The sequence below is a fragment of the Cladophialophora psammophila genome (assembly GCF_000585535.1).
Source record: "Cladophialophora psammophila CBS 110553 chromosome Unknown aczJe-supercont1.10, whole genome shotgun sequence".
In the NCBI taxonomy this organism is placed as follows: Eukaryota; Fungi; Ascomycota; class Eurotiomycetes; order Chaetothyriales; family Herpotrichiellaceae; genus Cladophialophora; species Cladophialophora psammophila.
In genome coordinates this window covers 293,321-316,646 of record NW_006912931.1, presented here as the reverse complement: position 1 = coordinate 316,646, position 23,326 = coordinate 293,321, and the positions used below count along the sequence as shown (strand labels likewise).

Here is a 23,326-nt window from a genome sequence, read left to right as displayed (position 1 = left end):
CGCAGGACTGACAAATGCTATCAACCAGCTGGACACTTCTTTGTCTCTCACCCCCAGACCGCAAGAAAAACGATGGAGGAGTCGATTACGCCTTTTGTCAAGGGTGAGGCACAAGATCGCCTGCACCACCGTCCATATGATCAAGTGCAAGAGGCGGAACGTCGCGATTCGACCGCCGCTAAAGGCGATGACAGTCTAATTGAAGAGATGAACGACCACATCCAGACTGACGCGTCGGTGGTCGCAAAGGCCTAAGCGGAAAATGATCGCTCGAAAGTGCCTGCTTCTTGGACAAGGTTGGCATCGCTTCCATTCAACTGAAGTTGTAGATTGAGTATGACGAGGAAAGCGCTAGAGGATACCGGTGAGCGATACAATCAAAGGTAAAGCAATTTCGCATCTCCAAAGCTACCAACAGGATATGCCTTTCAAAGTTCAAACTGAGACAACAGCATCTAATAATCGTCTCCCCACTGGCCGTGGCCTTGGTGTTGATGTTGATCTTGGTGCTCATGCTCATGCTGATACTCATGCTGATGCTCATGCTGATGCTCATGCTGATGCCCTTCGTCCCCATAATCGCCTCCGTCGTGGTGGCTATATTGACCGTCTTCGCCCTGATCATTCCAATCGTTATTTTGGTCGTAATCTCCGTTGTCCTGGGCGTCGTGACCTCCGTTTCCATCCCACCCCTCGTGGCCATCGTCTTCCCCCTTGCTATTCCAGCCATCTTGATGTCCGTGGTGACGTCGACCATGATGTCCTCCGCAGCAACAGTCATCCTCAGGATGCTTGTCATGATAACCATCGTCGTAGTGCTGATCGTGCTGATCATCACCGTTGCCCTGATCATCCCCATGACCACCGTCATATTCATCGTCACTGTCGTCCATTAGGTCTGGATCCATGTCGGACATATTTTCTTCATCATCCTGGCCGACGGCCACGTCTCGATGGTACGGCTTGTGCTGCTCTGGCTGTAGGTTGTGATGGCCAGGAAATAGGCCTCGGATGGTCTGACCGAACCACCTGTACAACTTACGGATGCCTGCGTGACTGGGATCGTAGCTGAGATACTCTTTTGTTAGGCCGTAGATATACTTTGAGTGCTGGTGGAGAGTAGGTTGGTGTTCGTTTTCGTCCATGCCTAAGGTTATCGATCAGGTCTTTTTCCTCCTTGGTCCAAGACGACCAACTTGATAGAGTGCGCGAAGAGAGACTACGCACCTTGAGCGCGATGTACTTCGCCATACTCGTAGACTGCTTGTTTGATTTCTTCGAGCAATTGGCCGATCCGGTCGGCCGACGGGTCTTGCTCTGCCCAATCCGTCATGATGTTGTTCACTCTTTGTCGATCTATAATATGAGAGTTCTTGTCAGGTGCAGAAAGTGGGCTTAGGGTATTTGTGTCAGGAGAGTCGTGTCGCACTAAACTGGTGCAGAGTTGAGAGCATATATAGATAACACTTTTCGTGTCAGAAACGCAATCAATATAGCGGGGACTACCAGTTTTGTGACATTCAAGGATCAGACCCATCTTTCAGTGGCCGAGGCTGTAAGAAATTAGCGGGTACTATTTGTATCGTCTCCTTTGCAAATCCTATCGAGCTTGAAAAGGCTTGGTGTGAGATAAGCAATCGTACAGTCTCCGAGAATCTCGTATAAAAGAGAGGCAGACTTGGAAGTGCCAAGAGAATTACTCAGAATACTAGTAGGGTGCGAATGGCGAAGGGCAAGAATGGCAAAGGGTAGCCCTAATTACAGAGATATTGGTTACGCGGGGCTGGTACAAGGCGCTGTTACCCCTTCGAATCCTGCAGGCTATACTCGGTTCAGTAACAGGGCAATGATTAGAGGTCATTTTAAGGCTGATAGTGCTCGAACTTTAGGCCCAAGTCCATTGCTGAATTCTTGAAAGGGTGCCACTTATCACCCCATCAGGTAAAAATAGATATCAGCTTACCTAGAGCGGTGATATCGGACACTCGGAGAAGCTATACCGTTCTCATGGTTTCGCTGGAAGAGGCCGGCATGGTAATGTTGATTGCCTAAACCTGGGGGCGGAGTGGAATGTTCCGCTTGTCACAGCTGAACCTGGATCCTCATTTATCGCGAAATGTTTAGTGAAGCTACTATTCATGTGCCCTGGCATAAGCTTACATTGATATCAACCGAAGCATGCGCTTCGAATTGGTGCCGTGTTCAAGATACATCGAATATAGAATACGGGGGAAATCGCATCGGCAGCGCGAGCTCGAATAATTCACGGTTGTTATATATTGCCTATCATTTCCTCGGTTCCAACCTCATTTTCCAGAATTTGATCTTTCACTAAAATGGCTATCTAACCCTCTACGCAAATACCACTTTCGTTTTCGAAAAGACTGGCTCTGAGAATTCGAGGTGTCGGAGTTTTGAATTTACCATATTCGAATTGCATTGAGTCAGGATGCCTACAAAAGGGCACGTCAGTACGAGTGGTCACGGCATTGAACCACCAGTAGCCCATGCACCACCTCCAGCAGCCCATGCGCCGCCTCCGGCAGAGCACCCAATCGCAGCACCCACACCGAAACCACCAATTCCACCACCAAACGGGCCAGGATTCGTGTTTCCTCCTGAAGGGCACGACGCCCCTGCGCCAGGAGAGCTTTTCTGGGGAGGAGGAGGAAGAAGAGATCCTCTAGCGAACGAACGTCCGACGGGAAGGACACCACCTCCAAGTTCGGTTTTCGGGAACTTACAACCACACTCGGGCGGCCCAGGCCAAGCAGGCTACCCTTTCTTCGGGTCGGGACTAGCAGACGTGCCGGGGGTAAAACTAACCCCGGCACAGAAGGCGATGCTTGCTCGACCACCTCCAGCTCTAGGGACGGGACCAGCTGTTGAACCGCCTGGAGGTCACCCCGAGATCCGAGGGCCAGCAGGCGACTTTCACGGGGCGCCGACGCGCTCCTTCAATCCAGAAGAGCCTTTACAGCCTCCCGTGCACAATCAATTTGATACCTTAAGGGATGAGGATGGGAGAGACAGCGTCAACAATGCTCTAAGGCACGCTTCCGGTCCACTTCAAGTAGGGTCGAGCGGATTCGGCGCGTCCACTGGACAGTTGCCAATCAGAACGACCGACGGGTTTCATACGTCTGTGGATCCTCGGGGAGAACATGCGACATTCGAGGTCGATCCGAACATAAATCCAGATGGCACAACTCACTTATATCCAGGAGGGGCAAGCAGTTCCGTTGCGCCACGTCTACCCGGGGAGACCGGTAACCGACCACTTCATGATTTCCCTAACCAGCAAGGCGCACCGCCACCCGTGGTACCAGGGCTTCCCCATCCATTTCCTCTGCAACAGGTTCAAGAGACGAACCCGACAGGGAGAGGGTCGTTCTATCCGGATCCCGACCTGGCGGCGGCGGCGGCTGCAGGTCCAGGAGGCGCAGATCCGGGAGATGCAGGTGCAGGGGGTCCAGGGGGTGCAGGAACACAGTAGCTTTTGCTTTGGGATTGCGAATTTGCATTCAAAATCGAATCAAATCTGATGATGCGGAGATCCAATGGCAGAGAGTTCAGGAGTCCAAGTTCTCGGTAGGAGACGACCGGCTTGCCCCAGAAGAGGAAAACGCAAGTCCACAAATTCTTTAAAATGCTCCTGGAACGTTGATTTGAGGAGTTTAACGCAATAAAATACTCTGAAGTCCAAGTGATGCTCAAACTGGTCTTTTCAATCAAAAGAGCTGCCTAGGAGAGTAAGCTATCTTCCTTGAATATTGATCACAATCTGACCTTTCGGCTTCGCATTCGGTGGCCGTATCCTACAGATCAAATTTGAAGAAATGGCTTCTGGTGAAGAGTATTCACTTATCCCTCAAAAAGCACGCCCTGCAGCAGACAAATGAAAGAGCTGTGTGAAGGAACTGTAAAAGAACCAGGGTAACTTTTGATTGAATTGATTGCAGAAGAGAAATCTGTCTAGTGTCTATTATGGACCTCTACATGGAGAATTCGGCAGTGCCAAGACGCTTGCACATGCTGGATACAGCAAACGTGATCGGGTAACCTTCCATACAGGGTAACGCTGTGTCCAACACCAACTCCTTCTCTACTACGGTCGAGTATATATACTTGGTATGTGCAAACTACGGAGTCCGACGACCGGAGGACGAAATGACGCACTCCTCATGCACCAGGAAGTTCAAATCTCAATTGGCTGTCCATCGTTGCGGTCTAAAGCCCTTAAAACAGCTTCGCACACCTTGACAGCGGCGAGACCGTCTTCTCCAGAACAGATTGGCTCTTCTTTGCCCGCCACCAGCCGGGCAAGATGTTCCGTCTGTTGTTGGAAAGGAATGAGATCCATGGTCGCAAGGGTCTCGCGGCTCATGGGAACGTTCCATCCAATCTCCAGATTTCTACGGTCCGCTTCTTCCTGTTGATATGTCCATAGGTTTCCGTCAGGGACCGTTACGGTCCCCTGGCTGCCGAAGATACGATAGCAATCCACCGCTCTCTCAGCCTGCGAGTAGAGCGGGTTGTCACCGGTTGCTGACTCCCACCCATACGGGCTGGATACATTGTCGCTGATGACAAAGGTGCCCACAACACCATTCGCAAATTGGAACATCATTGCCGCCCCTTCCTCCACTTGATCGCCCTTACTCACTCCCGCATGTTGTCGTTGAGTCAACGTGCTGGTGACCCACACGCGCGTGACCCTGGAGCCAACAAGGTAATGCATCACGTCAATGTCGTGGACGAAGTTTGTCCACACTGGCCCGCCCCCGGCGGCCCGAGACCCTCTCCATTGAGCAGCAGTGAAGTATCCTTCATTCTTCTTGCAAGTCCAGACACCCGAGATGGCGATAAGCCGACCCAACTTTCCGGACAAGATGACCTGTTTGGCAGCGCCGACGGCAGCGTGAAACCGTCGGTGATGGCCTACTGCGACCTTGCACCCTTGGGCATTCGCCAACGCAAGTAGTTGTTCCCCCGACGCCGATTCCGTGGCAAATGGCTTCTCCACCAAGATGGCCTTGGGCTTGGCCGTCTTCAATATCTCGGTGGCGACTTGGACGTGCAGAGCTGAAGGCACGCAGATGATGTATAGCTCAACAGCTAGCAGCTTCGTGGATGGTGACGAAACCAAATCCACCACATTTTGATAATGAACCACTTTCAAGCTGTCCGCCAGAGTTTTACCTGGGGGAAACGGATCAATGATAGCAACAAGCTCGCACGACGGCGAAGCGAGGAGATATTTTGCATGCAATGGAGCAATCGTTCCACCTCCAACGAGTGCGACTCGAACTTTCGACGGACCGAGCATTTCTTGGTAAGAGACTGTTTAGGCAGATATGAGGATTTGGTAGGTACGCAAGCTACCCGTTTCCGCCATCAAGATCAATTAATGTCTCGCTTCTCTTCATTACTTCTGCTTTTTCAGTCGCTTGGAATGGAATCGCTTGTTCTCGCCCTGCTTTCCTTTTTTCCGGCCTATTAAATTGATCACCGGGCTTTGTATGATAACCGCCATCCCGTCGCTCGGATGACCCGTCTTTTCGGATGTTGATGTCACCCATTGGGATGCATGTGGTCGGTCTTCGATAATGAGGACTGATTAACAGCGATTTAAACAGGAGAAGAATATTATACAGGGTTCCACTCTGTAGATTTGTGGAAAAGCAGTGGCCGCAGAACTTTTGCGGCATATACTCTAAGACTCTTCCCTCCGGTACTGCGCTTCCATGGATTCGGTTGCAATTACATCACGCAACCAGATGAACATGCTGGATCAATCCTATGCCTATGGAAGATCACCTCTCACACCAGACTCGAAATCCAAAAGACTTCGCACGTATCTGTTCGGCGGCCGGATCTCTCATTCTCACTCACCGGCCATCAATTCGAGATTGTTCGCTTCCGCTGGCGCATCATGGACCTACGAGCTCTGCGAGACCACCGACCCTCAACGCTTCTTGGATGTTTTGCATCAACCCGACTGCATCGGGGCGTCGGTCACCATGCCCAACAAGGTCACGTTCATGGCCGCATTGGATGACCTCACGGAAGAGGCCCGGGCCATCGGGGCCGTGAACACCGTCTTCATCCGGCTGGACAAGCAAGGACGACGCCGATACATTGGGACGAACACAGACTGTGTCGGCATCCGGGAGACCTTGTTGCATAATTCCCCGGCTATCCTCGACAGTGCGTATGGCCGAGCTGCACTGGTCATCGGCGCGGGTGGGGCCGCTCGAAGTGCCCTTTTCGCCCTCTGGACGTGGTTCCAGCCGTGTGAGATCTATCTGACAAACCGGCTGAAATCAGAGGCTGACGACCTAATTGGAGGAATCCAGAAATCCATCCCTGGCATCAAGGTGCGCTATCTCGACAGTGTGGCGGAAGCACAGCGACTGCCGGCCCCAGGGATCGTGATTGGAACTGTTCCGGATCACGAGCCTCGCGAGGCGGGCGAGCTCTTGTCATGGAAAATCTGCGAAGTCTTTCTGCGCAGCAGAGATGGTGGTGGCAAAGGAGCCGTACTGGATATGTGCTACCAGCCGGCACGAACAAGACTGATAAAACTAGCAGAGCAGTGCGGCTGGGCTATTATGCTGGGGACTGAAGTCTTGGTCCGTGTGGGAGTTGCACAACAGACTCTCTGGCTCGAACGAGGGCCTGACTCGTGTGGTGTCCGTCAGGCCCTGCGTTTCATGCAGCGAACGTCTCGGCTGTGAATTCCTAGAGGGACTTTGATGTGTATGGTTGTATACCTATTGCATCGGATACACGCATCAGAGGCATCCTTAACACAGGAGGTTCTGGCGAGGGTTGGATGAATCCACGGGACGCACAGCTTCGAGGACATCGGCCAAATCTGCGCCTGCGCCTTCTCTCTGCTTCGGCTTCTAGGAGTTCATCACCTCAGGAGGAGGAGGAGGAGGAGGAGGAGGAGGAAGAGAAAGAGTCAAGTTGTCTCCTTGTCGAGGAAACAGATATCAGTCACCAAAACACCTAGCATGTACCTAAAAACGAAGTCCGTGGTTAGTGTGTATATCTCCTTCGCTCGTCCAAGCAATGTACATTAAAGCAGCCTGATGAGCCTCCGCCGATTCGGCGACGTTCCCTTTTGTTTCACCGGCGTCCAGATTTAACCACCGACCCCGCCACTCCCTCGGCTCCACCCCAAACACTTCTCCACAATTTGCAAGCGACGATGAAGACGGAGGCGAAGGCGAAACCGGTCTTTGCACTTCCGCGAGTGGTGCGCGCGGAAAAACGAAGGTCCTCTCATGTATCTCTTTGGGGGAAGACGCTTTCGTAATTCCAGAATTCCGACTTCTCTCGCCGGCTCTACCCGCCATAGGTTGGCGCCCCTGATTGCAGCCAATATAAGGATCCAAGACGAACACACAGCGTGCATGGAAGGGGGATAGAAGAGTCGAGTTCCTGATTTTGTTCACCGCTAGAGCCATCCACCCTCGCTTCCCTCTCGTCACTTTCATTGAAGTCTGCATCGTCGGTTGATCTTGAGCGTAGAAGTGCGAGCGGCGGGATCCAGAGGAAAAGAATAGAAAACTTAGGCCCCCTTAGCCATGTCTCTATCAGCCTTAGCACAAGTATGTATTGCATCTATATTGTCTGAAGAATTACTTATTTCCACCATCCTGGATGGAGGGGGGACGGACGGCCGGCCCTTTTCAAGTGCAACCTACCAAAATACAGAGAGAAGAATAAGATATTGGCATCTGATCTTTCATGTACATTCACATCTATTCCTGGACTTGGCGCTGACATGCATAGCCCATCACCCTGAAACTTTCGGGCAAGGTCATCAAGAACCGAATATATAGGACGCCTCTGAGCGAGTACGCGTCGACGTACGATGAGAAGGATATCGAGAAGACGGGCATCCCGAAGGCTCGATACGCAGAATTATATCAAGGTTAGTCTCAACCAACAGCCAGCATACACGCATACCCCGGTTTTCCAAGCATATCCATCATTACTGCTATCACCACCACCACCAGAAAGAATACTTTGGTCTCTCTGAATCAATGAATCTCTCTGTGCCATTCCCCTACTTCAGTCCCGGATACTCAAGTCCCGTTGTTTAATTCGTCCACAGAACTCGCTGACGGCGGCGCGGGCCTCATCTGCTTTGGCAACATTCCAATCGATCGCAACAACCTGGAAAATTACAACAATGCGGTTCTGGACCCGCGCAACCCCTGGGACCCCGTCGCGGCATTCGCCCCCGCCATCCGCGCCGCCCGGTCTCGCGGCGCCCTGTGTCTCCCCCAACTGCAATTCCCAGGCCGGCAGGTGCCTGAGTTTCTGAATCCGCAGCCCAAGTCGGCATCCGACGTGCAGCTCGGCCCATGTCTGAACAAGACCTACGGAAAGCCTGTCGCTTTGACCAAGACCGAGATCGCGGAGCTCGTGGGCCGCTATGTCTGGGCATCTGAGGTGCTGGCACAAGCTGGTGCCGATGGAATCATTGTCAGTCATCACTCCCTCCTCTGTTACATCAGAAAATTCAAAAGCTGGTCGTTGCTCTCTGTGGCCAAGCGAGGCGTTATTCACAAATGCTGATCGTATTTGACCCAGCTCCACGGCGCACATGGATATATTCTGAATCAATTTCTCTCACCTTTGACCAACCGGCGGACAGATGAGGTAAGTGCGCGTGCGCGTGTCTGGATTTGTCAATCAACTGATCTGATTCCCCTTCTTTCCCTTCTTGTTCCTTTCCAGCGTAATATTTTGTTCTGGATCATACCCCAACATATCAAGGTGGCAAGAAGGCTAACCCTTGCTGCGTATATACATATACATAGTACGGAGGGAGTCTTGAAAATCGCGCGCGATTCATCCTGGAGATCGTCAATGCCATAAAAGCAAAGCTGCCGTCAGATCAATTCGTTATTGCTGTCAAGTTCAACTGCCAGGATTGTGAGTATGCTCCTAAAAATTTCGAGAATTTCGTCATATCGAGCAAAGTTTCTTTGGCCGTTGCACGCATTCTTCTTCTCACCTCTCCCTGGACTCCCAAATTCCTTCTAGGTCTAATGTGTCTTGTGCAGTCATCCAAGGCGGCCAATCCTTTGCCGAGCAATGTGTGGTGATCAAATGGCTCGAGGAGGCCGGGGTCGACTTCTTTGACATCTCGGGCGGTACGTATGAGTCGCCGGCCTGGCGCGGAAACATCATGACAGAGTTGGCCGACCGGCCCTCGCAGAAGGCCCGGGGTAGTTATTTCGTTGAGTGGGCGCAAGAGTTGAAGAAGGTTCTGTCGCGCGCTGTCATCGGTACTACAGGCGGCTGGCGTGACAGCCATCGTATGGCCGAAGCCGTGGAAAACGGTGACGTTGATATGATCGGGCTCGGTAGGACGTTGAGGGAGGACCCGTTCTTCGTCACCAAAGCCATCAAAGGTGAGGTCAGGTTGAGCAAATTGTAGAGAGAATCACAGGAAATTCGAAAGCTCCTTGCTCAAAGGATGGGTGAACCAACTCCTGTTCAGGTTGCAAAGTAGTTATCAAACCTTGTTTCTCGCTGGCATGAAGGATGCCGGTGAAAAGCAATCAAATCTTTTGTTCCCAATCTTCTTCTTTCTCATCCTATGCCGACAAAACCATGGCCAACCCAGTCCCAAAGGACATCCGGGAAGCCTTCAACAGAATCATCGTCTTCGTCGCCTCCAGGCAGGAAAGGTAGAGTGAGAAATGGATCAGAGTTCGAGAGAAACGGGTCGAAATGTTGTGCATCGGATTGAGAGGTCTGATGGCCGAGCCCCTGACTTTCGAACCCGGGACTCGGTGCCGGAAGTGAATGAGAGGCACCGACTTGGGCCACTCGGATCAACACATTCGCTCTGGTCCGCAGGATCTTAAACAGATGCTGTCCGAGAAGGGCTGCGATTCCGAAGCGGTGAGATGGGGTGGTGCCGGCTCGCTCAAGTTGAAGCGCGACCTGGGATAGAAGGGAGAGAAGTTCGACTTCATTGCCTGGTTGCTTACCGCCGTACAAGAGCGGAAAGAGTCGTAGCGCCAAAACGGCCGAGTAGGAGATCATTGCCCACGTTGGGGCCAGCATGCAATAGATGGGTTCACCTATCTCGAGCAGGTCATGTACCGCCATCTCGCAGCAATTTACCGCGGCTTCGAAGCAGTCGGCTTTGATCGCTGCCGCGTCCTGACCTCCATCGACAATTCCATGAAGAGCTAACGACAAGGTCCACAGTCTTCCATGCATATACACAAAGCGAAGGAAGGTGTTGGATACGTGCGGAGCAGAAGGCGGCGCGGGTCCATCGGGGGTCTCAAGCCACGTGCGACACCAGGGCTCCAATATGGAATCTAGAAGCTCTCTCACCCAGTGCCGAGAGGCGTGCTGGCAGCCTATCTGTCGCTTGAGTTCATTCTGGAGCGTGCCAAGGTGTTGACGCAGTACGATAAATGCACAAGTATACTTGTCCACAGGGTTAGCCAATGTGTGAAGGTGCCAGGTCTCGATCTTCCGGGTCAGTTCCGTCTCCGGGAATGCGCTGACACGGCCCCGGGCGGCACTGTGCGCTCGCTCCCAAAGTAGAATTCGTAGCCAGGTCCGCTCTCGGTTGCGTGCCAGTCTTTCCGCATACATCGCATCTGCATCTTGGGGATAGTCCTCTCGATGATGAGGGTCGTCTCTGTCATCGAACGCTTCAACCGCCGAATGATGATGCGACAAGGCTTGATAATTCTTCTCTATTCCGGCTACGTGGTTGAAGTGTCTATGGGCTTGGGCTTCACGATCCAGGCCCAGTTCTGCTGCGACGCCAAAGGCGTAAATGGTGTATAGCCATGATCGTTCTTCGGCCATCGTGTTAGCAGGCACCGCAGAGAGCAGGGAAATATAGTAGCCTTGTGCAATTTCAACAGATTTATATCCATTGGCGTACACTTGTTTCGACAAGTGTTCGCCGTGAATGCGTAGCCGTTTGGAAATAGACCCCGAGTGATGATCGAACTGTGCTGAGATGGCCAAGATCCAGGTGAATAATAGGGCAGACCGAGATTGTACGAATTCTGGAGTATGCAACAGAGGATCGAGGATACCGTTGATGGGATGCAATCTCTCAAAAAACCTAGGGAAGTTCAGTCAGTCAGTCAATCAGTCAGCCCACCATCTAGGTACAGATAATCCCTCCGGGGTTAGAAGCCACATACAGAGGGAAGAGGTAATTGACTTCTTCCACAGAGACCAAACCCAACTCAACTGGGTCTAAGTCTGGACCCGTATCCCGATGCTTGGCCGCATCAGAAGGTTTGAAATAGTCTGAGTACTTGCAAATGGGAGCAGTCTGGGAGAACAGGGCGTCCAGACCATCTTCTAGCGTCTTCCTATTGAGCTTCAGGCCCAGGGAAACATAACCAGGGCGCCTCAAAAGATAGCGGGGTAGAGTCCGAGGCTCGGCCTCGCCTGATGTTGCGATGAAACTAGATCCCGGCTCGGATGTGAGAGACGGAATGCTGTCGTTTGATTGCTGATCGAAGTCGTGAGTCTCTCCGCATGCGTCAGCCACGAGGCCCAGCGGATTGCTGACCGATGCGCTCGTATCATCGGGTGATGCATTTCCTGGTGGGCTCTGCGAGGTGCTCACGGTATCCAAGCGAGGAGGTTCGTGAGGATATGTTGTGCTGGTTGCAGGCACTCCGGACACCGCCGGGGCAATTCCCTCCTCGGGATCATGAAGGGGCACGGGAACATCATTCTGCGGTTCGGAGTGACTCTGAGTGCCATTCCTCGACAGCATGAGATGCAAAATCTCCTCTTTGCCTTCAGGAAGGCCTAGAAGTCCAAGGATATTTGCCTGGTCAGGCCAATCTGACGAGGTCGTCGGTGGCTTTGCTTTCCTCAGCTCGGTCTGAATCTTGCGCAAAGCCTTTTCAACACCGTGATAGCGTCCCCGAGACCCTGGCTTTCGTCCCGAAGGACGAGGAGTGGGCACTTTGCATGGACGACGATGGTGTTTGCATCTGTCGCATGGGTCCTGCGTGTCGGTCGACCCCTCTGGCAGTGCCGACCTCGAACAGCGCATCTGTATCGGGCCAAGTCAGGTCTCATCTTCAAGGGCGGGAGCTGCGGCGTTTCGTACCTTCAGGCTTCGACATGCCTCACACGCGGCGACCATGTTGAGAGGGCACCTGGGTGGTTTGGTTGGGAATTCAGCTTACGCGGTCAGCTCGACATACGGCGTACGGTCGGATGTGATAATCGAGGCTTGAACACGGCGTTATAAGTTCGGACAAAGGGAAACGTCCAAGGCTCATTCCATGGTTTCTGGTGGTAGCGAACTCGGGGGGGTGGAGGTGGAGAGAGGAGAAAGGGAAGAAAGATTGACCAGGAAAGAATCCCTATTCTTCACAATTGGTGCTCGGGCCGTGGGAGTTTGAGCGAGATGGGAGTTGGCGGGGCCCCGGAAGGTGTTTTGGAGGTTCTTGGGGGTCTAAGCACGCATCGACATCCCCTGGGACAAGCTTTTCGGGTGAGACCCCAGGGGTCCTGCACCTAAATAGGCACCTATCAGCCCGGAGCCACTAGGCCAACTTCCTCTCATAAGGGCCCCTGCTCTAATTGCTAGTCACGCACTAACGGAAAACCATGTGCAGTGCCCATCGGCACCGCTTAGAAATTGTTTCTACTCAATTGACAGAGTACAAAGCACTTCTCGAAGGTACTACCTAGCAACCCGGGAGAAAGACAAACCTGGGCTACACTCCTCGACCACCATCTACCTCGATCGTGGTACCTGTGATGAACGAACTTTGATCCGACCCTAAGAACCATGCTGCATTGGCAATGTCTTCCGGCTCCGTCACTCTTCTCATTGGCAACATCTCTTCTAGTTGGCGTAATTTTGCCTGTGCTTCTGTTCCATCCCCAATGCTCGCTTGGAGCCTAGAGTGCGTTCTCAGGTCAGGACTTGTTGGAAGCGCTAGAGAGAAAGGCTAGGAAGCTCACATGGACGTATTTCCTACGGCTGGACAAATGCAGTTGAATCGAATGGTAGGAGCATACTCGAGGGCCATTGTTTTGGATGCAATCTTGTGGCCCTTGTTAGCACTAACTAGAGATGTCTTTTGTTATCAAACGCTCACATTAACCGCGGCCTTCGAAGCGTTATAGAAGGCGAATCCTGGTCGAGGTCGGGTACAACCCGTGCTGGAGGTCCCATACGGTGAGTGGCTCCCTCCGTCCAGATGTCTTCATCCTCTGGTGACAGAACGTACCTCGTGATATTGATGAAAGCCCCGCTTCCCTGCTCAAGCATGAATGGACAGATCACTTGGGCACTGAGGAATACAGGCTGCAATTTGACCATGGGTTAGGCTTGACACAAGTCCTGTTGAGGCTGCTGTACCTTGAGATTTATATTGAAGATCTTGTCGTATTGTTCAATGGGCTTGGTGTGTACGGGCTAGAGGAGATACGTCAACCCTGTATGTTGGAAAACGGAAAATAGGGCCCTGTCCGCTCATACTGATGGGCTGTATGTGATGCCTGACGCCCAAAAAGTCAGACCTTTTTCGAACGGGCGACCACGGCCTCCCTCTCCCTATGTCCACTCACCGGCGTTATTGACGACAATATCAACTCTTCCAAATGATTCTCTCCCACAGCGAAGGGCCTCTTCCCAAGTCTCGCGGCAGGTCACATCGCCGCAGATGAAGTGGAGGCCGGCGTTTTTCTCGACCTTCTTCTCACCCTTGTCTCTATTCAGGTCAATGAAAATCACCTTGCAGCCCTCCTTGCTGAATCGATCGACAATTGCTGCCCCGAAGCCATCTGCGCCGCCTGCGGTCGTGGCAATCCACACAATCAGCTTCTGTCCTTTTGAAGGGGAAGCACTGTGTTACCGGTGACAATCACAACCCGTGAGCCGGAGTGGACGTTGGGAGAAGTAGCCTGATTCTCGCCTATCGACATGGTCATCGTTTCCTGTATCTGCGTGATGTCACCCCAAAATCTAGAAAGACCACAAATGACAGTAACATGGTCGACAACGGAGGCGTTTTAGGCACCTTTACTGGTCAAAAGGGGGTTTCCCGGCCGATTAATTTAGGACCCGGTAAGGCACCGTGACGGTTCAACTTATCAAGACAATATCATCGCACTGGGAACGAATGATACATCTTGGACATCATCAACTTTATCATCATCACCGTCATGGTGCCTGATACAGTACGCGTGGCGATTGCCACCAACGCACTGGGAAAGTCGGTCGCGGGTCACGACATCTATTCGAAACTCGTTGCTGCCCACGCACATGGCTTCGATGGGGTCGAATTGGCATTTGAATGCCTCGAGGTTCATGCTTCCACGTCACAATTTGCCGAAAAAGACAGCCGGGAAGGGAAACTGCGGCTTGCAGCTAAGGACATAGAACGCAAGGCATCGGCTCTGTCGTTGGAAATCATTGCCTTGAATCCCTTCGGCGCATACGATGGACTAAGGGACCAAGGGGACATTGAGTCACGCCTGCGGGAAGCTGATCTCTGGCTGCAACTTTGCGAGATCCTCGGTGCTCCGATACTCCAAGTGCGCGCGCACATCCTTCATTTGGTTCCGGAGTACTTCAGTTGACTCCATTCTCTAGATGTGCTCCTGCATTTACCCGTTGCAGAAACCCCTGACATCTAACGCCCATGACATAGCGAAGAACATCCGAAGGCTAGGTCTTCTGGCCAAGAAGTACAACAAGATAGTCGCCTACGAAGCGACTGCGTGGGGGATCCATATTGACACCTGGCAGCAAACTCGAGACATTGTCGCCCTGGTCGGACTTTCCAATGTCCGTCTCTGCCTGGATACTTTCCATATCGCGGCCAGAGAAGCTGGAGATCCTTTCAACCAGGCTGCCCCGGTTCGAGTAGACGGACGGCGCAGATTAGAGGAGAGTCTAGCCGAGATGCGCCATACCGTGACGCCTAGCGACATTGGATATTTTCAGCTGAGCGACGCCACTGTAGCCGATCCAAATCAGACTGGGTACCCACGACGCGATCTTGATCAGCCGCCATTCATGACGCAATCAAGAAATTGTCGAATATTTCCCTGTGAGCCGCAGCATGGAGGCACGCTTCCCGTAGTGGAGGTGGCTAGGGCAGTCTTCGACCTGGGATACCGAGGGTGGGTTTCCATGGAAGTATTTCATACAGACCTGTGGACACAAGATCGCTCGTGAGTGTTCTATTCTCTCTTTTGTCTCACTCTTCCGATCCGACTGACACTGGAATCGATCGAGAAGAATACCGGATCAGTGGGCACGGCGTGGAATGGCTTCCTGGCGTCAAGTCTCCGCTCAGTGCGGTCTGAAGGCTCCAGCTGAAGGTGAGTGTGGCAAATGCGGTTGTCTCCAGGTCATGGTGAAGCCGGCAGTAGTGCTGACGGTCAGTTTCATTAGGCGCGAAGCTATGAACTGCGGTGGTTTTATAAAAGAAGCTTTGATGTTCGCGGACGCGTCACGCCAGGAAAGCATTTTGAGGAAGATACCGCCTACATAATTACAGATCCTAGGGAGTGTAGTTGCAGTGACTGTCATCGTTGTGGAAGCGCAGGCACTACACACTGCGCTCTAAATATGACAAAATAGGGAACAACGATTGCGGTACAGTATTAACTCTGACCTAGACAACCTCCAAGGAACCTGAAGGCGTCTCTTATTCTCCTCACCTTGCTGGCTACTTCTTAGTCCCCATCGAGTCTTAACGTATTGCGATCACGTCACCTTCTGAAAAACTCCATCGAGGCCTTGAAATGGCAACGTTTGGACTTTCACAATTCGGACTTGACGCATCGGAAACCCACTAAAAGATGTCTTCTACTGGTATTACCACCTTGTGTCTGCTGATCGATCACTGCAATCTACGAGGGACTCTTTCGCGTCGCATGTACGCGCAGTCGCCTTTTGCGCGACAATTGGGAGTGCGGTTTAGGAAGGCACCTGCCGCCCGGGTCCCAGATAAACAGGCCGGAGACTGAGGCTGCACTGCTTGGCCGCCCACGGCGTGGATACTGTGTACCTACAAAAGTCCGTGTGCCGTGGCTATGAAATTCGATGTACTATATTCCGTGAGATAGGCCGCGTTGCTTTCCCTGCCAAACAAAGCAAACCTGACGGGGGCGAATAAATATGCACAGCATGGAGATGATTGTGGTTGATGTCCTTGTTTGCGGAGGCGGCATGTCCGGGTTGGCGTGCGCTGCGTTCCTGGCCGAGGCCGGAGCAAAGGTTCTGGTTGTCGAGAAGCAGCCTCATCTTGGCGGCTCTTCAGCCTATTCTGCTGGCATGTTGTATGTGCTACTCCGATGTCCTCTAGTACCCGATGATCTTTTGCTGACACGCCCTAGCTGGGGTCCTCGAAACTACGACAGCCTGAGATCTTGGGTACCGGATGGGGATCCAGACCTCCAGCGTTCCTGGCTGTCTGACTATTTGCCTGCTGTTCAATGGATGAGGGAAATGGGCGTGCCCACGTTGGACCGGTTCGGGCCTATCATGACAATAGGTTCGTGACATGGCGGCCGGGGTCTGGGCTTTTTGCTAATCGAGGTTAGGCATCGGGTATCCCATCAAGATCCCATATCTTCTTGATCTGCACCAATCACGTATCAAGAACAGCGGGACGGGCTCTGATATCCTCACAAACACGCAGGTGGTGAAGTTGATCCAAGAAGAACCTGGGGTTCCCGGTTCCCAGGTCATCGGGGCCATTCTGCAGCGGTCAGACCCCCGATCCTCGACGTCCACGTATGTTGAGGTGAGGGCTAAACGAGTGGTTTTAGCCACTGGTGGATTCCAAGGATCGCCCGATCTGACGTCAAAGCATTTCGGGCCCGGAGCGGACAATATCTTCGTCCGCTCGAATAGAGGATCTGTGGGGGATGGCCTGAATGTGGCATCGGCCGTTGGAGCGAGCACTAGTCGTGGTATGGGGACGTACTATGGACATTTGCTGGCCGCCCCGCTTCGATGTGAAGGTGTCGATCCGCGCGACTACCTTCCGCTGGCACAATATCGTAAGTCCCTAAGGAAGTAACTCCTCTTATCCATTGGCGCGGACTGATGCGGTCAAAAGAAAGCCGATACTGCATCCTAATCAACGAATCTGGTCGACGATTCGCGGACGAAACGCTCGGGGACGAAATCGTCAATCAGTATTTAGCAAGGCAAGAAAAGCGTCGAGGCTTCCTTTTGTTCGAGTAAGTCAATCACACTTCATCCGCAAGCAGACAGGAACCGAACGATCTTCTCACTGTCAGTGTTCTCTTAGTGAGCGAACAAGACGAAAACATTGCGTCTCAGCCCTCTTCCCGAACGCGGGCGACGTTGACCGCCTGGAAAAGGCGCGGGCACACGGATGCAATGTCGGTAGTGCGTCTACGTTGGAAGGGTTGGTGAGGCTTCTCCAAGACTGGGGAGTGGACGGCATTCAAGCTCGGCGCACAATTGAGCAATATCACCGCGCCGTTGCACAAGCCGAATCCGACATCGCTCTCGATGCGCCAATTGGAAAGGGCGGGGAGCCCCCAGAGTCTCTCCTTGATGGCGAAGGCGGATTCTATGCCATGGAAGTTCAGCCATCGTGAGTGCTTGGTGATTCCACATCCCCAGAGGAACTAACGAGGTGCAGCATTACGTTTTCATATGGCGGGATCGCTATCGACAAGTACGGTCATGCGCTGACTGCCGATAAGGCGCCGATTCTAGGCCTGCTTGTGGCTGGCGTGGACGCCGGTGGATTTAGTAATCTGGGATATGCTGGTGGTCTGGCCCTTGCCTTTGTGACGGGATTCTGGGCCGCACGGACGGCTGCCCGGGAATTGAGTTTGAAGGAGCCCAAACTGCCTCCGACAGCAGCTCAAGACAGGGACTTAATTACGGTCGCTCATCTATAGAGACGGCGGGACCAGAGTCCAAGTGGAAACTAGCCTGGAACGGCGCTCGTTCCAAGAAAGCATTAGATCTTGAAGAGGGAGATCGATAGACAGCTACAGCACTGTAAAGAGTATGGACAGTGCCGAGGAGCTGCGAATACCTTTTCTGACCTACTGTGAATTCTGATGGACGAAAGGTCCTCGATAACTTGATTAATTGAATACAGAAGAGAAATATATCTAGTACATAACAGAAGACTTAGATGTGGAGAGAATTCTAGAGTGCCAAGACATATGCGCAAACATTGCAAACAGTGTAAACAATGCAAACGGTGCAAACAGTGCAAACAGCAAAAGTGGTCGGGAAACCTGCCCCCTAGGGTTATGCTTTGGCCAAGAAGTTTCTACCTTACTCTTGCTCACCCTTGCTCACCTTTGCTCACCGACGCTTCGCCTTTTAGCGCACTACCGACGACCGGCATCCAGAAAAACGCACCGGATTTCGAGCGTTACCGGTTTCATCCCAGCGCTGCCAGTCTCAGTATGGGAGGCAGCCGTACGCACCAACTCCGGCTGATGTTACATCTTGCGCATGGCCTGAAAATTCCTCTGCCCCGGAATTGGGGCCCCAAGTCTCACACAGAGGTTATCGAATGCTTGGTATACCCAGTACATTTCCCCGGTCTGCCACCCCTTCCTCCTCACTATTCAAATCCGCGGGGCCCCTCCCATACAGAGCCAGCCATCCATCCGCTGTTCAAATCTGAAACGCCGACCAGGACTCGGCGGACGCGAGTAGCCACCGTTCTATAATCCCAAGCCTGTTGTTATGCGAACCCCTGAAGATACATAGAGATATATGAACCTCAGCCATCGGACTGCAGAGTCCGTTTGGCATTTCCCAAATTGCTTCCCCAGCATCTTACATTTGAAATTGGCTATCCCACGATCTTTGATTGATCACCTTGGCCGTGCGTCTTTGTTTCCAGATAATGGATCCTGCCGCGGAGAAGTCGACCAATGCTCAAGAGGTCGAGGCTGTCGACCACGAGACCGGAGTACACAAAGGGGGTGTGACTACCCTCGCGGCTGACGACTTGGACGTCGGAGCCAGTATCGTGCAGGCTCAAGAAGATACCCACTATACCGAGGAAGGTGAGGATGTCCGAGACTCAGGCCCCTGCCAAAACGAAAAAGACTGTACTGATGGCATTGGCCTCCCTTTAGAAAAATCCATTGTCTTGAGAAAGATCGACTGGCGCATCATCCCGCTGGCAGCTTGGGCTTGTGGTCTTCAATTTGTCGACAAGGTTGGGCTCCTCCTACATCTCAAAGTCACGGGCTGAGTTCAGTTTGCTCACCTCCTCCTGTCTCACAGTCTGGACTGGGAGCAGCAGCAACATATGGTCTGCGTGAAGATCTAGGCCTCAAGGGCCAAGAGTATTCATGGTGTGTTTCGGTGAGCAGCATAGCCAATACTTCATCAATGTCCAGGATTCCCATTCTAAACACCGCGATGGCCAGATCTTCTACTTTGGCTATCTGGCTGGCTCCTTCGTCTCCGGACGCGGCCTCCAGTACTTCCATGCGGGAAAATTCATTGGCTGTGCATATTTCATCTGGGGTGGCACCCTGCTGGGATGTATTGGGGCGCAGAACTATGCCACGCTGCTAGCCCTCCGCTTTTTCCTAGGGTACAATGCAAATCCCCCATGTCCTTCCTATCGGCCGGAAGCCTGCTGACATCATCAATTATGCTAGGGTGTTTGAGTCGTCCTTGGTTCCTGGCCTCCTCCTCATGTGAGACCCCATTTTTGCTTTATCATTTGCTTGGGAGAGTACAATGTAGACTGACTCATCCGAATAGCACAACGATGTGGTATCGGCAACAGGAACAGTCCCTACGATTTGGCTTGTGGACGGTGACAAACGGCGTTCTTCCCGTTCCTTTTCTCATCATCTACTGGGGTAGGGCCTCTGATTCTATACTTTGGGCTAAATCGGTTCAGCGACTGATGGAGACCCTTTCTAGGTCTGGGACATGTTGAGTCGGGTCCTTTGGTAAGAAGACTCCGGAATGGATTCTAAGTCGCCGCTTTGATGCTGACATGTCTTCTTTTATCAACAGGCGAGCTGGCGACTAATCTTTCTGCTCTTGGGCTTGCTGAGTTGTATCACTGGCATTCTATTGGTAAAGGAACTCTGGGCACAGTTCAGAGCATTTTTTTCGCTAAATCCCATCACTCACAGTACTTCTTCATGCCGGACTCACCTGTGTCGGTCAAGTGGTTGACCGAGAGAGAAAAGGCCATCGCGATCAAGCGTCTTGTTGATGATCAACTGGGTGTCAAGAACAGTAAGAACACCACCCACTATGTTGTAAACCGCAGAAGATAAGCAGATCAGGGGAACTGACTTTGACGCTACCAAACACTCTAGCTCATTTCAAATGGGAGCAGTTGAGGGAGACTGTGCTCGACTACCGCTTCTGGATGATGGTGCTGCAAATGTTCTTTTCGCAGGCGGCGGGAAATGTCACCACGAACTTTCTGGGAATCATCATTAAGGTAACCAAAGGACCATCACGGATAAGGACTGGAGCATAGCTGCTGATCTATGTTCTTTCTTCGATCCAGGGATTTGGCTACACTGCTTTGAAAGCGCAGCTATATACGGCGCCGAACTTTGCGGTCCAGGTAAGCGACAGCGACCACAGGCAGCATGTCATATGAAGGCACCATTGATCTCCTAGTTTTTGTTGTCTTATTACTGACATACAACGTTGTCCAGGCTGTAACTCAAATGATAGTCTCCGCTCCTCCGACGCTGTTGCCACGATTTCGCAATTTTAAGCAACCTTTGGTGGCCATCGCCAGCGTCATCGCTTTGATTGGCATTGTCATACTCTATGTCACCCCTGCAGAGACACAATATCAAGGACGACGACTGGCCTCGGTGATCATCATTTCCTGCTCCGGAGCAAACTACACCGTCATCATGGCTGTCATTGGCACGAACACCGCTGGGTTTACCAGGAAACAGATCTCGACCTCGACAGCCTTCTTCCTCTACTGTGTGGTCAACATTATAACGCCCCAGACCTTCCTGGGTACGGAGAGCCCTCGATATCACACGGGTCTTGCTTTCGTTCTAAGGTACGTATTACCGAATCGAGCGTTACGGATATCTTCATCACTCCCTTCATATTCACAGAATCATAACGAAGTTGAAAACTGACCTGCTTTTGTCCTCTAGCTTCCTTTCAATCTACATTATCTTGTCCTTCTCCACCTGGCTCATGATGAGACTTGTCAACCGTGCTCGTGACAAGAAGGCTCTGACGAACCCGGCATACACTACTGGTGAAGCAAACCTGGACGAGATGTCCGGTCTAAGGTACGCGAACCAACTCTCCGTGGATTGGACTCGGGCTGGTGATAGATGCTGAATACTGACAAACTACTTGGCACAGAGATGAGACCGATTTGAAGAACAAGCACTTCCGTTACTCTGGCTGAAACAGCAAAGAGAGAAAGAGAGTTCATCATAGCAAGGTACGGAGCTCTCTAGGAGAGTTCAGAATGTCATGGCACGGCGATTAGTCATGTAAAACCGAAACCGAAATTGGCTGTTTGCTAAGGATGGGGTTGAAATGCACCACCCTCGTGCTCGTTCCCTGGAAGGCACCTTGATTATCTGATGGGAACCGGTATGAATGCTGGCAGATGTGACGTCCTTTGTCATTCAACAATCAATTAATTTCTGCTTTGAAATCCACCGCCGTTTTCTTTCTTTTCCTACCATCCTATGATTCTAGATTAAGTCAAAGTCCCCAAAAGTGACCAGGTCTTCTCGAAAACCCTCTGTCAGCACAGAATTAGACTAAAAAGAAGGAAACGGCCCTTGTTCCTTGAGGCAACGTTTGTGTTTTGTTCTCGTAGATACGGTCCCCATACTAAGGAAAGCGACTCTGCAGTGGAACTCCAGCGATTAGGGAAGAAGACCGGATCTGACCCTGATGAAATAGGCTCATGTCTCTTATGGTAGTCTAGGGGCGCATCCTCTGAGAAGAGGCTGGTCGAGAGGATATCTTCCCTTACTCTTCAACATCACATCTTTCCCTTCAATTGCCCACCAGCACTCTCTCCCCGCTCCTGCTCATCTCTCAACTGTCTTCTCAACAGCTTCCCGGTCGGGTTCCTTGGCAGGCTATCTACAAACCGCACACCGCCCCGCAACCTCTTGTACCCGGCCACTTGATCCGCGACGAGCTTGCAGATTTCGTCGGCGAGGCGCGGGAACGCGCTCACGGCCACTTCGGGATCCGCGACCACAAATGCCCGTGGGAGCTCGGTGGCCTCGGAGTCGGCCCAGGTCGCGACGACCCCGACGTCGTGGACATGCGGGTGGCGGCCGATGATTTCTTCGAGCTCGCTCGGAGAGACTTGGAATCTGGAGATTAGAAAGGTTACATTTAGATTAGAACAAAGAAGACCTCATCGTTTTTAATTTTCTCGTTGCGAACATGGTTCATGGGGAGTTTGAATAGAGCGTAGGAGGGAAGGGGGTCCGGAAAGGGGAGAAGCACAAGCACTGTACGTACCCTTTGTATTTGATTACATCCTTGATCCGGTCGACGATGATGAGATATCCATTCTTATCCAAATAGCCAATATCGCCAGTCCGGTACCAGCCGGGCTCTAGGAAGCTCTCTTGAGTTGCCTTTTCGTTGTCCTTGTAGCCCCTACATGGAATCATGCGGAATTCGCAATGTCAGCCCATTTGCATCTACCTCTTTTCCTTGAAGGAGTGAATAGGGCTTTTAAAGCAATTGAATTGATCATATATGTCTCGATAGGGGAAAGGTTCGACATACATCATGATAGTGGGGCAAGAGACACAAATCTCGCCCGGCGTGCCTGGGGCCACTTCTTGAAGGCTGTCATCGACAAATCGAATGGCCATGTTGGCTACCAGAGTTCCCGTTGCAACTAGCGGAGCATCCCGGTCTCGAACGCCGCTTTGGGTGATGCATGAAGACGTCTCGGTACATCCGTACGCTATACCATGGTGTGTCAGCATTGAAGACGTATGCACGTGTAAAGCAAGCAATCAGTTCCCGCCTCTTTGTTCACCCCGATCTTCTCTAAGGGTGATTAATGAAATTACTTACTTTGACAGAGGCTGACGCCGGGAAACCTCTCGCGGAGTTTGGAGGCAACATGGGGCTAACCGTAAGACGCGAATGGTCAGCAACCGTCGTTCATTAATTTGTATTTCCGTTTTGTGCTTGATGCAAGACTTCTGGAGGCCAAAGACTGGAGAGGAGGTAGATAGAAAGTAGCAACCTTTAGCACGGCTCCGGCACAAGAAAAGTATTCCAGGTCCGGATATTTGTACT

The 23,326-nt window shown here is 52.0% G+C and overlaps 12 protein-coding genes across 12 annotated transcripts; 7 read left to right on the top strand and 5 right to left on the bottom strand.

Moving 5' to 3' along the window:
- Positions 1 to 455: 455 nt before the first annotated feature.
- On the bottom strand, positions 456 to 1,333 carry A1O5_06831 (uncharacterized protein; the record flags this gene model as incomplete). The annotated part of the gene is made up of 2 exons (XM_007747422.1): positions 456 to 1,147; positions 1,228 to 1,333. The coding sequence occupies 2 exons, from the start codon at positions 1,331 to 1,333 to the stop codon at positions 456 to 458; spliced, it is 798 nt and encodes a 265-aa protein (XP_007745612.1).
- Positions 1,334 to 2,449: 1,116 nt separating this feature from the next.
- Positions 2,450 to 3,496, top strand: A1O5_06830 (uncharacterized protein; the record flags this gene model as incomplete). The annotated part of the gene is made up of 1 exon (XM_007747421.1): positions 2,450 to 3,496. One exon carries the CDS (start codon positions 2,450 to 2,452, stop codon positions 3,494 to 3,496), a length of 1,047 nt encoding a protein of 348 aa, XP_007745611.1.
- Positions 3,497 to 4,198: 702 nt separating this feature from the next.
- Positions 4,199 to 5,329, bottom strand: A1O5_06829 (uncharacterized protein; the record flags this gene model as incomplete). Its single annotated transcript, XM_007747420.1, has 1 exon — positions 4,199 to 5,329. One exon carries the CDS (start codon positions 5,327 to 5,329, stop codon positions 4,199 to 4,201), a length of 1,131 nt encoding a protein of 376 aa, XP_007745610.1.
- A 457-nt stretch (positions 5,330 to 5,786) lies between these two features.
- Positions 5,787 to 6,740, top strand: A1O5_06828 (uncharacterized protein; the record flags this gene model as incomplete). Its single annotated transcript, XM_007747419.1, has 1 exon — positions 5,787 to 6,740. One exon carries the CDS (start codon positions 5,787 to 5,789, stop codon positions 6,738 to 6,740), a length of 954 nt encoding a protein of 317 aa, XP_007745609.1.
- Positions 6,741 to 7,598: 858 nt separating this feature from the next.
- Positions 7,599 to 9,466, top strand: A1O5_06827 (uncharacterized protein; the record flags this gene model as incomplete). Its single annotated transcript, XM_007747418.1, has 6 exons — positions 7,599 to 7,763; positions 7,807 to 7,948; positions 8,093 to 8,505; positions 8,614 to 8,682; positions 8,844 to 8,958; positions 9,090 to 9,466. 6 exons carry the CDS (start codon positions 7,599 to 7,601, stop codon positions 9,464 to 9,466), a joined length of 1,281 nt encoding a protein of 426 aa, XP_007745608.1.
- A 155-nt stretch (positions 9,467 to 9,621) lies between these two features.
- On the bottom strand, positions 9,622 to 12,178 carry A1O5_06826 (uncharacterized protein; the record flags this gene model as incomplete). Its single annotated transcript, XM_007747417.1, has 3 exons — positions 9,622 to 11,131; positions 11,214 to 12,085; positions 12,143 to 12,178. 3 exons carry the CDS (start codon positions 12,176 to 12,178, stop codon positions 9,622 to 9,624), a joined length of 2,418 nt encoding a protein of 805 aa, XP_007745607.1.
- Positions 12,179 to 12,758: 580 nt separating this feature from the next.
- Positions 12,759 to 13,974, bottom strand: A1O5_06825 (uncharacterized protein; the record flags this gene model as incomplete). The annotated part of the gene is made up of 8 exons (XM_007747416.1): positions 12,759 to 12,945; positions 13,009 to 13,091; positions 13,146 to 13,209; positions 13,278 to 13,354; positions 13,409 to 13,465; positions 13,529 to 13,548; positions 13,618 to 13,842; positions 13,905 to 13,974. The coding sequence occupies 8 exons, from the start codon at positions 13,972 to 13,974 to the stop codon at positions 12,759 to 12,761; spliced, it is 783 nt and encodes a 260-aa protein (XP_007745606.1).
- Positions 13,975 to 14,214: 240 nt separating this feature from the next.
- Positions 14,215 to 15,232, top strand: A1O5_06824 (uncharacterized protein; the record flags this gene model as incomplete). Its single annotated transcript, XM_007747415.1, has 2 exons — positions 14,215 to 14,586; positions 14,645 to 15,232. 2 exons carry the CDS (start codon positions 14,215 to 14,217, stop codon positions 15,230 to 15,232), a joined length of 960 nt encoding a protein of 319 aa, XP_007745605.1.
- Positions 15,233 to 16,189: 957 nt separating this feature from the next.
- Positions 16,190 to 17,946, top strand: A1O5_06823 (uncharacterized protein; the record flags this gene model as incomplete). Its single annotated transcript, XM_007747414.1, has 6 exons — positions 16,190 to 16,341; positions 16,399 to 16,556; positions 16,606 to 17,067; positions 17,127 to 17,250; positions 17,322 to 17,633; positions 17,682 to 17,946. 6 exons carry the CDS (start codon positions 16,190 to 16,192, stop codon positions 17,944 to 17,946), a joined length of 1,473 nt encoding a protein of 490 aa, XP_007745604.1.
- Positions 17,947 to 18,917: 971 nt separating this feature from the next.
- A1O5_06822 (uncharacterized protein) lies at positions 18,918 to 19,729 on the top strand (the record flags this gene model as incomplete). The annotated part of the gene is made up of 4 exons (XM_007747413.1): positions 18,918 to 19,235; positions 19,304 to 19,384; positions 19,450 to 19,619; positions 19,687 to 19,729. 4 exons carry the CDS (start codon positions 18,918 to 18,920, stop codon positions 19,727 to 19,729), a joined length of 612 nt encoding a protein of 203 aa, XP_007745603.1.
- A 455-nt stretch (positions 19,730 to 20,184) lies between these two features.
- A1O5_06821 (uncharacterized protein) lies at positions 20,185 to 21,443 on the top strand (the record flags this gene model as incomplete). Its single annotated transcript, XM_007747412.1, has 6 exons — positions 20,185 to 20,281; positions 20,365 to 20,492; positions 20,562 to 20,621; positions 20,716 to 21,080; positions 21,181 to 21,321; positions 21,398 to 21,443. The coding sequence occupies 6 exons, from the start codon at positions 20,185 to 20,187 to the stop codon at positions 21,441 to 21,443; spliced, it is 837 nt and encodes a 278-aa protein (XP_007745602.1).
- Positions 21,444 to 22,034: 591 nt separating this feature from the next.
- On the bottom strand, positions 22,035 to 22,890 carry A1O5_06820 (uncharacterized protein; the record flags this gene model as incomplete). The annotated part of the gene is made up of 3 exons (XM_007747411.1): positions 22,035 to 22,377; positions 22,529 to 22,669; positions 22,802 to 22,890. 3 exons carry the CDS (start codon positions 22,888 to 22,890, stop codon positions 22,035 to 22,037), a joined length of 573 nt encoding a protein of 190 aa, XP_007745601.1.
- Between the last annotated feature and the right edge of the window lie 436 nt (positions 22,891 to 23,326).